The sequence below is a fragment of the Myxocyprinus asiaticus genome, chromosome 36 (assembly GCF_019703515.2).
Source record: "Myxocyprinus asiaticus isolate MX2 ecotype Aquarium Trade chromosome 36, UBuf_Myxa_2, whole genome shotgun sequence".
NCBI classification, from domain to species: domain Eukaryota; kingdom Metazoa; phylum Chordata; class Actinopteri; order Cypriniformes; family Catostomidae; genus Myxocyprinus; species Myxocyprinus asiaticus.
Window position 1 is genome coordinate 19,707,550 of NC_059379.1, and position 16,953 is coordinate 19,724,502.

The 16,953-nt window shown below is 37.3% G+C and overlaps 1 protein-coding gene across 1 annotated transcript in view; it reads right to left on the minus strand.

The window, feature by feature from the left end:
• Window positions 1-4,050: 4,050 nt before the first annotated feature.
• The window catches only part of LOC127427458 (supervillin-like), a 66,741-nt gene continuing 53,838 nt past the window's right edge, over window positions 4,051-16,953 (minus strand). Inside the window, exons 33-42 of the mRNA XM_051675076.1 lie at window positions 16,373-16,521; window positions 16,091-16,196; window positions 12,426-12,633; window positions 12,181-12,314; window positions 11,489-11,644; window positions 11,106-11,249; window positions 8,737-8,858; window positions 8,384-8,539; window positions 7,904-7,924; window positions 4,051-4,990 (exon numbers count right to left, since the gene is read on the minus strand). Of these exons, the coding sequence (XP_051531036.1) occupies window positions 4,904-4,990; window positions 7,904-7,924; window positions 8,384-8,539; window positions 8,737-8,858; window positions 11,106-11,249; window positions 11,489-11,644; window positions 12,181-12,314; window positions 12,426-12,633; window positions 16,091-16,196; window positions 16,373-16,521 (1,283 nt within the window). The 3' untranslated portion in view covers window positions 4,051-4,903. The remainder of the gene's footprint in view (window positions 4,991-7,903; window positions 7,925-8,383; window positions 8,540-8,736; window positions 8,859-11,105; window positions 11,250-11,488; window positions 11,645-12,180; window positions 12,315-12,425; window positions 12,634-16,090; window positions 16,197-16,372; window positions 16,522-16,953) is intronic.

Sequence of the window (16,953 nt, forward strand, 5' to 3'; positions counted from 1 at the left end):
GAGTCACACGGACGAACACACACTCACATACACACACCGTTGAGTGCAACAATGAGCCATGAGCGGCGCGCCCTCTACTGGTGCTTACCTGCACATTCAGCATCACAACAGTGTCCTTCGGCATTCTGTAGTGTCATTTTCTATCTAGTATGATAATGATATAGCCTATGTGATGTGTACGCTAGTTTATTAATATGCGAGTCTGATTTATTTATAAATACATTTTACTGGAAGTTTTACAGATGTGTTACTTTGTTGAATGGGAAAAGGAGGTGTACAAAAAAAAAAAAAAGTATTTTTATTTAATATTGATGGCGTAACAATTTGTGTGGAAATAAATAATGGTTCTAATAAACGTTTTTTTTATTATACTTATTTAAAATAAATACATAAATAAAAGGTGGCGAGGGGGCCTTCACAATTGATACTTTTTACAAGATTTTCACAAGATGCCTTAAGTAACAAATTAAGGTAACGCTTATTCAAAATATTCAAATCAAGGTGTACAATTCCCTGTTAATTTCAATCACATTTGACTTTTTATAAAAATGATAGTATTCTATAAACAAATTAATCTTCATCGTGATTGGATCAGCCAATGTGAGCCCAATTTGAAAATATTTCCTTTCAAATCTATTCGCCCACAAACAAACAAAAAAAACAATGTGTTTTATGGAGGACGTTATACCCAAAGTACTAAAAAAGTTAATGAAAAATATATAAATTAAATTGCTTTTTTTTTCTTTTTACATTAGTTCATAGTGTACTGTATAGGCTATATATTTTAGTGTTATTAATTTATAAAGACACCAAAGTTTAGAGATATGATTGCTATTATAGTTCTGTGGGGGAAAACCAGCCCTTTAACCAAAGAAATGTTGAGAACATCCAAATGATGCATGCTTTCTTTGTATATCGGTCCCTTCACTTTGTTTAAATGGTTTGTCCCTGGCAATGATACTAACAACATAACTTAAAACTGCTTTGGTTCTTTCCTTGTGTACTGACCCAGTGCGCCACTATTCATTTGACCTAGTGTCACGGCAGAAGGAGGGAAGTGTTTTCAGCAGTTCTCATTTCCCATAAGCATTTGATTGAGTGCAGCTTAATAGCAGGGATACTGTATGTATCTCTAAAAGATACAGGTCAGAGCTAAAACAGATATTTTTGTACTCAGCACTCAAATGATTGTGCCTGCGCCCCTGCACCCCCCCCCCCACATGTATTTAATTTTAGCATCTATCTCCAGATCTACACATCATATGAGCACATTTATGGATTCTAAGAAAATAAAATATGCCTTTTCCCTTCAGCTCCTTGTAAGACAGATGAGTAATCAGGGACGAATGCACAGACATGAAGGCTTTCCATATTCCTTAAGGTCTCTTATCAACCACACAGCCTATATCTTTTCCAACCAAGGGTTTTCAGGGCAGAAATTCCAGCTAATAAGATGAAATAATCTCTTAGCATTCAACCAAACAAGTTCTTTGCCTGGAATGTCACTGCATTCCAGATAAAATCAGATTTGTCTTCCCTGATCATGGGTATTGTTAATAAGATCCTGGATTAACCAGGCCCTCTTACCAGTCTCTATGGGTCTACGTCGGTTTTAACAGAAAGCCAAACGCATTAAAATAACCAGTAAATGAAATGCATGTCATAAAAACAGAAGAATCACTGCAAATATTGTAATGTCCCTCCAAGCTACTCATATGAAACATCCTGCCAGCATGTGTGTAAGATGCTTGTTCCTTTTATGATCAAAGCTGTTAATTTTTTTTAAACTGGATGAATAAAATATATATGCCAAAGTGGCAAATTCTCATGCAACAGCTGTACTCCTTTATCTAGAGTTGTTTTCTTAGATGTAGCTATTTGTCCTCAATCCTGCTTAAAGGCAGGAAGCAGCTCCTTGACTAGGAGACCCACACTGTCATCACCAATCACTTGATACAACAGTTTTAGCTTCGACTTTGATTGGATCATGTGACTTGTAAATCCCATTTGACCCAGTAAATTCAAGACGTTCACTCTCCTTGTCCCTGCTGGCATGATTGCCTCTTTGTGGGCCAATGGCAATATTAATTTGCTTTTTGAAACTGCTTTTAGTTTGCGTCAATAATCATGAGTATTACCAATCCATTTCAGATAGAGGAAAGGAGTCACAGGTTTAGCTGTGAAGAAATAATAAAAAAAAACTACATGATAATTATTTGGAACTATTGAACTAAGTTACAGAACTAAATTGTTTCCACTTTAAAACTGAATTAAGTTTAAGCTACATAGGCAAGTTGAAGAATAATGCATTAGTAGATATTCAAATGTCATATAATGGACATTCTGGGGTGATGCAGTAATAATTGCTCTCTCACATGTGTAGCAATTGCGTCCTCTGCTGGTCTTTCTAATGTAATGATTGAGATTTAAACCCTTAGAATGGCATTTCCCTTATTATTAGATTCTATATTAAATTAGTACATCTTAAGTTCATGTTCACAAATACATACAATAATAACAATATGACGAGTTGAAATAACAAGGTGATGTGAAACAGGAGATGTAAAACAGGTGAGGCAATCATGTTATAGTATATAAGGGGCCAAGAGCATAGATGGGTCAATGCTTGCCAGTTTGCTAACAGATGCATCAGCAAACAATCCAGTGCTTTGAGAACAATGTTCCCCAAAGACAAATTAAACAAATTTCTCCCTTTACAGTGCACAATATAGATAAGAGTTTCAAGGAATCTGGTCAAATCTCGTTGAGTAAAGGCACGGCCGAAAACCACTTTTGAATGCATGTGATCTCTGGTCCGCTAGAAGTCACTGTCTGTAATGGATATCATGACAAGGGCTCGGGAAAACTTCCGTAAAACTAAGTCAACACCATTTACCTCTACATCCACAGATGCAAGTTAAGGCTTTACTATGCAAAGCAGAAGCCATACATCAACACTGTCCAGAAGCGCCACAGACTTCTCATGGCTCAGTCTCATCTTAGATTGAAAGTAGAACAGTGGAATCATGTTTTGTGGTCTGACAAGTCCACTTTTCATCAAGTTCTCTGGGCCAAAAAGGAGCGTCAGGTCCAAAAGATGCCCCTGTATTTTCTAACAGTCAAAAAAAAAAAAAAAAAAAAAAAAAAGTGCACGGCTGTGTAAGCAGAGAATGCGTGTGCTAGACTGGCTTGCCTGAAGTCCTGACCTGTCTCCAGTTGAGAATGTGTGGTGCATTATTAAGCATAAAATAAGGAAATGAAGGCCCCATACAATTGTGCAGCTAAAGACCAGCATAATAGATAAATGGGGGAAAAAATCTGCTTGCAAAACTTAATCTTGTCTCTTAGTGAAGTGCAGTGTTGTGTTATTAGAAAAAATTGGTGATGTTACACAGTGGTAAACACTCGACTGTCCCAACTTTTTTGTACTGTTGCAATTATGTCATTTGAAATGAGTGTATATTTTCAAAAAAATATTTAAAGCCAAGTATATAATTTCTGCAACACTAGTGCCTTTTAAAACAGTATTCTGAACACGTCCGCTGTCTGCCATTGGTCAAACAAAGAGATAGTCAAGCCCCCAACTCACACCATTGGTTGAGTCAATGTCATTGTGTTTGTATAGACAAGTCGCTCAAAACAGAGGATTTTCATAGTGCCACAGAGGCAAACAGTTTTTTCTGGCTTACTTATAGTTGCCACTGCATATTAAGGTTGCATAGGAGAAAGTTTTATAACACAGAAAGTTGCAAACTTCAGCTTTAAATTCACAAGGTAAAATATCAAATAATGTTATTGTAGTGCTTTCAATATAGCACAGGGTGAATAGAATTTACAAATCACTGCTTTGTTTTTATTGGCATTTCGCATACCGTCCCAGCATTTTGGAATTGGGGTTGTACGTATTGTCGGTGAAATTCAAACTGTATTCCATAAAATGTCTTTACACCATCCATTTATATGTGAAAGTGAAAACATTCAATAAAAAGTAATGCTTTCAGTGTTAGTAAATCAATTAAGTCTTAAGAAAAAAAAGCAACAGACAAAATATTTTTTAATCTACATTTTTCAGTGTTTATTTTGCTCAAATATTTATATCACAAATAAGTCTCCAAAAAGCAGACTAGTACTTATCTTTATATAAACTGTACATGAAGGCAAGGCACTATACAATGCAGAAAGAGTTTTTCTCTTATTCCACATTTCATTCAATCCAAATAGTTTGAAGAGACACTCTCACAGACTGTACAGGTTCACAAACATCCCCATTTACACACACAGGCCTCTCAAAGTTCAAGCACCTATCTGGAAGGTTAAACACTTAAGAGGCCATTTAGTAGAGCAGGTATGAAAGTGAAGAACATAAATTACATGTGACACCAGGGCTCTCCTAATGTCAAGAACACAGTTGAGCTTTCTTGCATTCAGATAATACTAAAAGGCTTTTTCATTTATTGGGTATTTACACTATATAAAAAGCTAGGCAGTGCATGAGGGCTATACTGTGTATTAGGGACGGCTGAATGGCTTCTGTCATGTCGACACAGAGCAATGAAGAAAAATTAAATCAAGTAGAAAGAAACAAGATGGGGAGCTCTTGAAACATCCAACAGATCTCGCTGATTCACTGATAAAACAAAAAAACATCAAAACAAGACCCAGGAAACTGAAAACAAAAAGAAGAATATGGGAAAGAAATGCGCTGCATGAGGCTGGTAAACCCCTGCCAGTCTTTTTCTTCTTCCTCCATTGCACCTGCCTGTGTGGTTTGACACAGGTCTAGTCTTCTGTTTTTTCCTGTGTGGATTAAAAGGAATGAAAAAGTTGTCCACTTGCAGATTAATCCTCAGCAGTTCCAGTGCAGTCAAGTCCCTCTTGGGAGGACTCTAAAATGTTTGTCCCTCTAAAACAATCCTTTGGCTTTCTTCACATTCACTTGCTTCCATCCTGGCAACACCTCATACTCACTTCTTGTCATTTCTAACGCTTTCTGTGAAGAGCACACAAACATAATTTACTGTAAAGATTAAACCATCAACCAACCAACACACCAAACCAAACACACAAAAAAAATAAAAATAAAAATGACCACACAAATCACACATTTGTCTTCTATCATGTTGGGGACTTCTTTTTATACCGAGGTGGTGATGGTTTCTATGGACCCTTTAGACATTTCCGTGTTTGGAATGCAAAATTAAACGGAAGCATTGTAAACTTTTATAGAGGTACATGGGAGACCATAGCAAATTGTGTTCCCATTTGCTCCAACAACAAGAGAGAGAGATAAAAAGAGAGAGTCTAAAACCTACACAACTTTAAACTACAGAGAATCCCATATACCATCAGTGAAACACCCTCATGTTAAAAATGGAAGAGATTCAGGAGGAATTATAGTTTGGTTTAAACATCTTTTCCATTAAATTCAGCCTGTTAAAAAATGGAGAACACATATTTGGATTCAAATTAAAAAGTAACACGTTTGAACATATGAGGATACTTACCTGTGTGCCACCTACATCCCCCCCATGAGTCACCCTATTATAATGCGATCCTCAACACATTACAATCTGAGATCATTCAATTTCAGTCTCTTGGCTCAGACCTCATAATGGGGGATCTGAATGCAAGAACTGGATTATATTAGTTCAGTTGGTGATAAGTTTATTACTAATAATACAAATATACATAAAAACAAACATCCAACTAAACCACATCTGAGCTATGACAACACAGTAAACAAAAAATGGAAAGCAAATTCTGCAGCTCTGTCAAAGCCTGGGTCTCTATATAGTGAACGGCAGAACAAAGGGTGATTCTCTGGGCCGATTTACCTACTGCTCCTCTCTAGGCAGCAGCACAGTGGACCATGCATCAGAGAATTAGACCAAAACAACATAAATTACTTCGCGGTGATGCCACAGCTACCTTTCTCAGACCGGTCACACTGTCATTAGTCTGAACAAGTCAGCCAGTCTTCTACCATCTTCAGATCAGAAGTCTAAACTGTATCCCCTGCCTATCAGATTCTTCTGGAGAAAAGATAGTCCAGCCTTGTATGAAGCTAAACTCTACAACAATCATGCTGAGAACATGATAGATGCATCTCTTCACCACATTTGAAGATGAGAAGAGCATCAATATGGCAAAAAAAATAAATAAATAAATAAATAAATTCAATAAAATCTTTTTCACACTTGCTAGCAAATCATTGAAAAAAAAAATCAAAATGAACATGAGTAAAAAGAAACAGTTTGACAAAGAATGTCAAATGTCAAGAAAAGAACTACGATTGTTATCAAATAAAAAACACAGAGACCCCTCAAACCAACAAACATGTACCACCTATCAACTTAATCTTGAGTTCAGCAGTATAAGTCACTGCTAAAAAGCAAAAGAGCTGAACATATGACAACAAAGCTCAACAAGATTGAGGAAGCAGTTGATCAAAATTGAATCTGGGTATTATGGAGCAATTTAAATAAATCCAAAAAAGAACAACAAATTCCCATCTGTGACCCAAATACCTGGACAGAACATTTTTGAAACCTTTATAAACAAAGTGAACTAAACCCCATCCAAACAAAATATGACCTGCCAACTACATCAACTAGAATACACAATAAAGGGTCAATTAAATAATTTGGACACCCCCATATCATAAAAGGAAATAAAAAATCTTGCGGCTCAGATGGAATTTGCAATGAGATGTTGAAACATTGCAGCTCCAAATTGAATGAGGCCATTCTCAAATTATTACATTTGCTTTTAAAATCAGGACACTTTCCTGAGAACTGGAAAGAAAATCAAATCACCCCAATCTTCAAACAAGGTGACATATTTAACCCAAACAACTACAGGGGCATTTCATTGAGCAGCAACCTTGGCAAACTACTATGTTGAATAATGGATGACAGATTAGTCCACTGTGTCCAAGAACAAAAGACTTTAAACAACTGTCAAACTGGATTCATGACAAAACAGAGAACAACTGATCACATCTATTTAAATTACTGTTACTCATTGTTCTCTGTAGTTACTGTTCTTTACATTTTGTGCACTTACCTGTATGAGTATTATTATTTTATTATTTGACTTTATGTATCTAATACATGTTTTTTATATTTATTTTTTGTTAATGAATGCTTTGGCAACATTGTCCATTGTATATGGTCACGCCAATAAAGCTAATTTGAACTGAATTGAGAGAGAGAGAGAGAGAGAGAGAGAGAGAGTGAGAGAGAGAGCGAGCGAGCAAGAGATGGATTATGGAAGTTGTGGACTAGTTATTTTTATTAATGTCAGGGTAATATAACAAAGTATAGTGTTATAAATTGACATTAAATAGTTGCAAAAATTGAAAATATAATAACGTTTGCAAGATTTATGCTCCTAATTAAGACGGAAATGCGCCAGAGTCTGTGAAAAGTGTCCATTCCCTAACCCTACCCAAATCCGTAAACCTAACACTCACAGAAACCTTTTTGTATTTTTCCATGTCATTAAATGTTTACTAAGCCGTTCTCCTCGTGGGGACCATTGGTTAAACCCACAATGAAACCAAAACCTGACCCACACATATACAAAAGTTGAAGGGTACTGGCCACTGCCATTCCATTTTTTTTTTACCAGTTTAGAAAACAATTAAAGATTTTAAAGAATTTATCGTGAATACAATGTACTACACTACACTACTGTGTAGACACAGAGGACAATCTTAAATTCAATCCCATGCCTGTGACTTGCAAAAGTGAGCTTTCAGTGGTACACAGTGACCCACATACTGTTAGATATCAGACAGTTTGTGTCGAGGGATGTGATACACAAGCAAAAGGTGATGCAGTTCAAACAGGGAGGATGCAGCATTAGTGGGAAAACGCCATGCTCCTCAAACAAAACTCACCTTCCCAGAAGCCCCTACACCCTGGCATGTGAAGGGAAAAATGAACCTCAGTCAGATGCAAGACTACACCAGCAAAAGGGGAAAAGCAGAAAGTGTGTGTGTGTGTGTGTGTGTGTGTGTGTGTGTGTGGGGGGGGGGGGGCAAGGGCGAGAGACAGGTTAAGAGGGGCTACTTTAAGACGACATGGTGGGAGCAGATAAGGTCATACATAAAAGGTGAAAGAATTCAGAAAGTACAGAAAAGATAGTACATATATGCACAGACAGTCAGACATTATAAAACAAATAGCCTACATTACATACTTCAATGTCTGTGTCCTAAAGTTTCTGTATTTTAATTATTTGCATTCAGAATGATCAGAATAAGGTTGACTTATTAACAGCTTACTAAATTGATCCAACTTAAACACAGCTGTCTACAACATCTTTAATGATCAAATGAGAGATCTTTTGAAACTTTAATAGATGTCCTTTCTCTCACCTCAAAGTCATCATCTGATAGGTACATCTCAAGACGTAGAGGGTCAACACCTTCTGGTAGGGGACGGGCTTGTAGATCGGCCAATGGGTAAGTGGTCTTGCAAAGTCTAGTCAAGACATCTTCAACAAGAATGATCTGATTGCATACTTCAGCTTCCTATAAATCACAGAAAATAAACATATAAGATTGTGTCCTCTAATGAGAAAGACCACAAGTTCAGTAACCCTATTCATTAGTCAAACTTATCGTAAAACCCATCCCTGTTTGTAGATATTTTGTTACTTGAATCACATTCATATACAGTAACTGTACACAAGAAACCAAATTAGTAAGTGCATTTAACTATATCTCACCTTTTCGGTGATCTCAGCGATGTCCTCTCGGTGTTCCCAGCTGGGAAACATGTTAGTGAAGGTAAGAGGCTCTAACCCTGCGTGGATCAAGTATGATTTTGGAGGTTTCTTCTCATTTTTTTCTACAAAACACAAAAGTGAATTTACATGCCGATGTAACATTTCCAGCTACTCAAAGAATATAAACTTCTATCCACTGTCAATTTCAAGGTCAGAAAATAATAAAGTAGACATAGACTATATAGAAATGATTAGACCTTGAACTATAGAAAATTAGAAAAATAGATATATTTAACTAGGTTCTAATAGCAAACTTTAAAAATAGATATGCTTTCCCTAGAAGGGTGCCACCCAAGGCACCCTTGCAATTTCACCCCAGCCATTCAGCAGCAATTTTGAACATTTTTGTTTTTGGAACTTTTTTTTTTTTTGGTCTTTAATGATAATACAGTTAAGACCAGGCAAGAAATCGGTTGAAGAGGAAAAGGGATTGAGACATGAAATCCACATTTAAATTTGCATCCCCACAAGCACAACAGCTCTTTGTGTGTCATGAGCATGTGCACTACCCACTGTGCCATGGCTCCAACAGCACCAATATTTTAAACTATGTCCTTCAACAACGGCATTGATATTTGTTTCTTAACAAAATTATGAAAGACTGGAACGTCCTTTTAAATGGCCATGAAAGGTTGGTCAGCTGTAATGAAAACAAAAATGGTGCGTTGGATTTATTTAAAAAGCATTATGCAAAATGTTACATATAGACTCACTGAGCACTTTATTAGGTACACCTGTACACCTACTTATTCATGCGATTATCTAATCAGCCAATTCTGTAGCAGCAGTGCAATGCATAAAATCATGCAGTTGCTGGTCTGGAGCTTCAGTTAATGTTCACATCAACCATCAGAATGGGGAAAAATATGATCTCAGTGATTGACCGGGGCATGATTGTTGGTGCCAGACAGGCTGGTCTGAGTATTTCTGTATCTCCTGGGATTTTCACGCACAACAGTCTCAAGAGTCTCAGAATGGTGCCAAAAACAAAAAGCATCCAGTGAGCGGCAGTTGTGAGGATGGAAATGCCTTGTTGATGATAGAGGTCAACGGAGAATGGCCTGTCTAACAGTAACTCATAACCACTCTGTACAATTGTAGTGAGCAGAATAGCATCTCAGAATGCACAACATGTCAAACCTTGAGGCGGATTGGCTACAACAGCAGAAGACCACATCGGGTTCCACTAGATATTTTTTGTTTTTGGCACCATTCTGAGGAAACTCTAGAGACTGCTGTGCGTCAAAATCCCAGGAGATCAGCAGTTACAGAAATACTCAAACCAGCCTTTCTGGCACCAAAAAATATGCCATGGTCGAAATCACTGAGATCACATTTCTGACCACCCCATTCTGATGGTTGATGTGAATATTAACTGAAGCTCCTGACCCATATCTGCTTGATTTCATGCATTGCACTGCTGCCACATGATTGGCTGATTAGATAATCCCATGAATAAGTAGGTGTACAGGTGTACCTAATAAAGTGGTCACTGAGTGTATATTTAAAGTAAATTCAATTTATGGTTATCTTATGTCAGCATAACTAGAAAACTTTAAGATATACATAATTGTATCAGTTCATGAAACTATATTTACTTAAAAGTTGCACTAAGTTTTTGTTCATGTAGTTTTGGACTTACACTGACCCCTAGTGGAGTCAATGCAGCATAATTCAAAATTAATTTTTTTCCTTTAAAGATGCCCATGCAGAATTTCACTATTCACAGCCAGTCATGATTAATTTAATCCTTGAGTGAAAGTGTCCAATAACAAGGCAGTTGCTGAGATAAAGCGAGTAGTATTCGACTGGCCATGTGATCTGAACATGGTGGCCCCCATGAGGGGACCCTTTCCATGTAGAATAAAACAGCTTTTATAAGGTTACTGATTTGACAAGAGTTCTCATCTCATGTGAGTGCTCATGATTTTATACATATGTTTTTAAATCACAATTAATTTCATGCACCTTTAAAAAGGTATGTCACACGTACAAGATTTAAAAACTATTAGCACGTTGTTTCAAATGAACATTTTTATTATTGTTTCTACTTAATTTAAATGGTTCAAAAGAAAATAATGACTGAGGTTAGTCATTAAACTTGATTCCAAGGAACTCAATTATTCTTTTACTTTATGCATCACTTTAAGTTCACATTATAATTGATATTTTGAATTGCACACATTAATGCAAATTAAGAAAAGCTAATTTTAGTTTCTGAGAAGAAGCTATTTGTTTTCATATGTTATGGTTGTTGAGCAAACAAATTGCTTTTTTCAGTGTGTGTGTGTGTGTGTGTGTGTGGTCACCTTTGCAATATTGGAGCACAGTTTCCATGGCACACTTCCTGTCAGAGTCCCATCGTATGCGAGCTGAGCCTGTGCTCTCACTGTCCTGAGGCCACCAGCCCTGCCATAGGTAAACTTCATGGTGATTATCCACCAAAAACAGGGCTAAAAGGAAATCAAACATAAGTGACACCATGATACTGCTACAGACATACCTCATATTTGTAGTAATGAATGATTAAGAATAATTTTTCCTTTATACATTCTGCATGTATTGTGATTAGAAAAAGTGTAATGAAACGGTAACGTATTTACCCTAAATACCTCATAGTAGTAAAAGTTGACAAGTATATCTGACAACAGCACTCTTAGCAGTGTTTCGTGAACATGAATGTGTCAAGCACCTGGCTGAGTGGCTGTATACAAATCTTCCTGTAGGAAAGGCATTGAGTTAACCATATTTGGTTCTCTGGACGGATACATTAACTCCACTGCCACAAACTCCCCTGAAGCACTGCTTAGCTGGAAGAGTCGAGGAGTAAAGTTGAATTTTCCTGGGTCTGAAGGAAAAAAAAAAAAAAAGGGCCGTCATGCTCCTAGATTTTTTTTTTTTTTTTTTTTTTTTTTAAGGGGGTATCAGTGGCAGTCTTGGCTCACTCGGTAGGCTAGATGAGACATGATTATAGGTGTAAAATGTGTTAGTGTTTTGGTAAAGTTTTCATTTAGTGTACAAGGGGATCTGGGTCCCAAACCTGATCCAATTAATATTTCTATTATATTTAATAAAGCAAAATTGACCACCATGCATTTTTGTTGAATGGAAAAGAACAGCTTTAACATTTTGATAAATCCTTTTGTTCCACATGAAAAAAAGTGTGTTTCCAGCAATATAATCATAATAATAAAAACAATATATATTGTTTCAAACATTAATTATGCAAAATAATTGATAAAATATATATATATTTTTTGGAAGATGCATTCAAAATCCATTTGGCTCAGAAATCTTGAATGGGCATGACACGTTTGCAAACAAAAAACAAACTCCACATCAGCATATATGTAAACACACCCTGACTCACACTTTTCTACTCACCCTGCAGCATGCAGTCATAACCCTTTCGATCTCTCCTTCCTAAGGCCTCCCAGAATCCCTGCGGTTCTGCTCCCTCATCACACTCATGAATAGATACTTTACTGCTGCTGTGAAGCCCCGCCTCCAGAGGACACCTGGTGATCAGAAACTCTAGTAATGTGATCCTGCCACATTTGTAATGTGCACAGGTATTCCGAGAATCTCTGAAAAGTTATGTGTGTGTTTATGTGCATCAGTTCTCTCACTTTTCTTTGATCTTGTTGGCAGTGGTCCTCCCCACATCGCGTGTGTGCATCTGCGACTTGCAGCCGTGCCACAGGTACATGCTGGCTTTAGGGATGTTCAGTAGAATCATAGAAGTGCGAGACCGCAGGCTGCTGCAGTGGCACACCACCTCCAGCAGATGGCCCTCTATCGGTTTCTCGCCTCGGACACAGTATAAGCGCCAGTCATCTGCACATGGAGAAAATCGGGTCATAAGCATGACGTTATACAGCCCCAAGTTCATATGAGATTTGATCGTTTAAAATATGCTGTTCACGGTCTAATGTTTTTTATATTCTACTCTACACCACTTCTCATAATCTCTATTGGTTCAATCATGTGGTGTTTTCAGAACAGACATTATACTTCATGCCTCAATCCAAGGAAGGAAAATCGTAAGGAATTTAACTATTCTGGTTCCATTTCAGATTCCTCTCACAAATCCAACAATTTTTTTTTCAGTATTTTAGAACAGTGTTTCTCAACTGGTGGGTCCGCAGGTCTGTTCGGACTGGGTCGCGGATAGCAGGGAAAGAACATGCATGCATGATTCTCCCATTGAAAATTTTCCGCCAGCCGCCTAAAGCTGCGTTCACACTGCCAGCGACATCGCGCGAGACAGCAACACGATCCTATTCATTTTCAATGAGAGCACAGCGACTTCCGGCAACACGAGCTGCAGCGGCCTCTGGCGACAGAGATCGCCGTGGAAAGCTACAAGACAAGTTGAGAAAATGTAAACATTATGCAAATGACGAGCGACATTCACCAGCGACTGCCAATGAGAGCGAAGATAGCAGAGCTCACGTCATCTGTCTCCTGGCAGACTGGGGACGAGTGCGTGCAAGACGGGAGAAGGTTCAGCATCGTGAGGGATTTTTACTGTTCTATATAATTTGTCTGTAACCACATGCATGGATATAATAAAACAATGTTTTTACTGTTAAAGCTTGTTTTTCGCACGAGTGATGTATCTCTTGCGTGCGCACTCGCTGGGCATCAACGCCCACTGAATTCTAGTGAGAATTTTTCTAGTTTAAATCGCTATGGAGGAAGTCAAACCTCTCAAACAGGCAGCCCAGACATTATAAACAGCAGTGAGGTGGAACGGAGCAACACTGTGCTATGTGCCAAAATAAAGTTGTTGTTTTTAAAATTACACTTCACCCATACAAAAATGTTTAACGATTTTACAGTAGTAACAGTAACTGTGATATTTAACAAATGTTATAGTTTCATATTAAATAATCTATTAGGTAGAATCTGTACTATTTTCCATTAACACTAATTTATTATTATTATTATTATTACTACAGTGACCTATAGCCATAGTAATGAGGGGCCATCATGGTCTTATGCCTGGGCTTATATGTCATTACACTGTAAATATAAGGGCAAATACATAAATGGCTTTAAAGTCTGGACCTCCAAGACTTGTGGACAAATTATGAATAAAGTTTTCCTCCTGTGTAATTTATGTTCTGTTAGAATTATATTTGATATTAGGAAATAAACTGGATGATAAATATAATGGGCTCATATAAATAAATATGCTCATCAACTTTTAAAAGGGGGGGCATCAACAACAACAAAAATGTCACTTGATACATGCATTTATACTGACAAACCATGAACAAAACAATGCAAGATAAAAGAAAATGCGACCCAGGATACATTAAATATAGGTTATGTTTTTTACTATGGTGGGTCGCCATTTGATTTCCAGTGTAAAATCTGGGTCCCGAAGCAAAACCAGTTGAGAACCTCTGCTTTAGAGGAAGTACCTCCCCACATAGTTGGTCTTTATAATATATACTAATCAAAAGCATATATATATATATATATATATATATATATATATATATATATATATATATATATATATATATACACACACACACACACACACACACACACACACACACATCAAAATAAACTAGGGCTGTCAATTAATTAAAATGTTTTATTAAATTATGATATGCCAATGAATTAATATTAATATTTACTGAAAAAGGATCCCAAACTAAGAATTTAGGAGAACAATTTAAATAATTATATTATAATTCAGATAATACAAATACATTACATCATACAGCCTACATACTGTATATTGCTGTAGCAAATAAGTAAAGCTATAAGACAATAAAATAAAAGTATTGTTGGCCTAATTGAGTCTGCACTATTTTTAATTGCTGGTTTATGTACTCATGCATCAGACAGACTCTTTTAGAGTCTCATTTTGGATGCGTCGCGCGTCATTAATTTTCAGCGTCTCAAAGTCATAAACACTGTGTTTTTAGGATGCTGCATCAAGTTAGACAGTTTGAATGTTGAAAAACTTGTTTCGAGATCTCTGTATTCTGTTGGGCTTGTCTAGCTGTCTTTGAGTGCAAGAGCATGTTATCGGTGATGGCTATGCTGCTTGTTCTCATTTGGTTTAGACGAGGCGTGCTGCGCTTATGACAAGGAATTTACTACCTCTACTGTCACAAATTCAAAAAAACATCAAGGTGGTCCATCAAGCTTGAATTGCTATGGTGGTAGGAACATTCTTATTACGGAATTTATGTATGGGTCAGGGGCATGATTAATTATCTTAATTTTTCGAACAAGTTATTTTTCATATAATTCATTGCACTAAATTAACCCTTTAAATTGACAACCCTACAATAAACAAAAACAATAATATTTCTGTAAATATGTTAATAACAAAAATCTGTTCTGAAGGTGTATCTTTAACTATACATTGTCATACGAATAAACGGTCAGTATCTTAAGTCTTTCGTACACACAAACTAATGAGTTTGCTACCGATTCCTTTAAGCCGGCGTCACACTAGAAGACTCTTTTGGCCAAGGGTGTCACACTTGCCGACTCTTTTGCTGAGATTTTGCTGTCTTCAGTCGGAGGTATGACACACTTGCCAAAACAAGCAACATTGGAAAACAGTGACTTAGGATGCGATTCATGGAGTATACCTTGTGAGTGCGTGATTGTGTATTTATGCACTTGAGGCTTGCCGTAACACGCATATATCCATATCCAGCTTTCAGTAAGTAAATAAATAAGACTGTTGTTACTCCGCTTTCTGATTTCATTAGTCATTTTAGCATAGGAGAAAAACGCAGGAAAAACGCTTGGTGACAGAATCACTATGGATTACAATCAGTGTTTGTGACAATATGCAGCTGAGTGCGATCGCAGATGAAAACATTCAGATCAGCTTCACTTCTTGTCAGTTCTTCAGTAAAAGAAAAAGCTCAGTGGTGACTTGGAGAACACAAGACTCCACCTCAGCAACAGAACGATTTTTGCTAGTCATGTTGGATCCTTTTTTTCTGTTGCTGGAACATTAACTCAGCTAGGATTCCCAACGATCAAGTGATTAATGACCTCCCGCAGACAGATGCTAATGCGCGCCTGTCTCTCACCTACTGGCTGGCAATTATGTTAATGAAGCTCACACCTGAAAAATCACTGAAAAAATAGGCTAGTGTGGCGCCGTCTTAAGTCTTTTTGATCAATTTAGTAAAAGAACTGGCTCAAGAGTCATTTGTTCGTAAAATGTTTTCATTAAGAAAAAGTTCAGTTAAAATGAAACAAGAAAAAAAGGATTGTTTGTGGTAAAATTTGCAAAAGAGATTACTCTGTGCATTTTCTTCCTCTTCCTCTCTCTTGCCAGCATGGACAATCATTCCTCCATTAAAGCACTGTAAGAAACATGGAGGCTCCTTTCCTTGCTGTACCTGGACCTGCATAAAACACATTAAGTAGACTACAGCTTGTATCTACCATGCTTAAATACTGTACCAATATTTCAGCACAGTTTTCACATTACAGCCAAAATTATTAGAGATGAATGAATTAATTACAACAAAAGCATGTTCAAATGTATGTTTTAAAGTATAAAATAATCTATAGTAAATACCTGAGCTCCTCTCTCTTCGTCCAGCTCCACAGTCATCAGTGCTGAAGTTCCCTTCTCACTCACTGTGGAGTTACGACCCTGCCAAAAGAAATAACAACACTTCTCCTTCCCTGGACCGGTGATCTTTTCCAAATTCAGCCTCTTGCCAACTGCACGAAAAAGCAGAGATTAAGATCAGTGGTGGAAATTGTGCTGTGAAAAGAACAGCCCAGCCACAGCTACATACTATGGCACCCAGTATCTTATTGTTTTATGATAATAGCTGATTCATCACGGTTTATAAACAGACTGTTATATCAGCAGCAAAAAACGTCTGAACACTAAGACGCCAAGAATGGACAGAGGACAGCAGGGGTAAATAACAAAAGAACACTTGCCACACACACACACACACACACACTAGTGTGCTCTCTTATATGTCCATGCACACCTCAGCACGCACGCACGCACGCACGCACGCGCACACACACACACACACACACACACACACACACACACGTTGGTGTGGCTATCCTTATGAGGACTCTCCATAGACATAATGACTTTTATACTGTACGAACTATAGATTCTATCCCCTAACC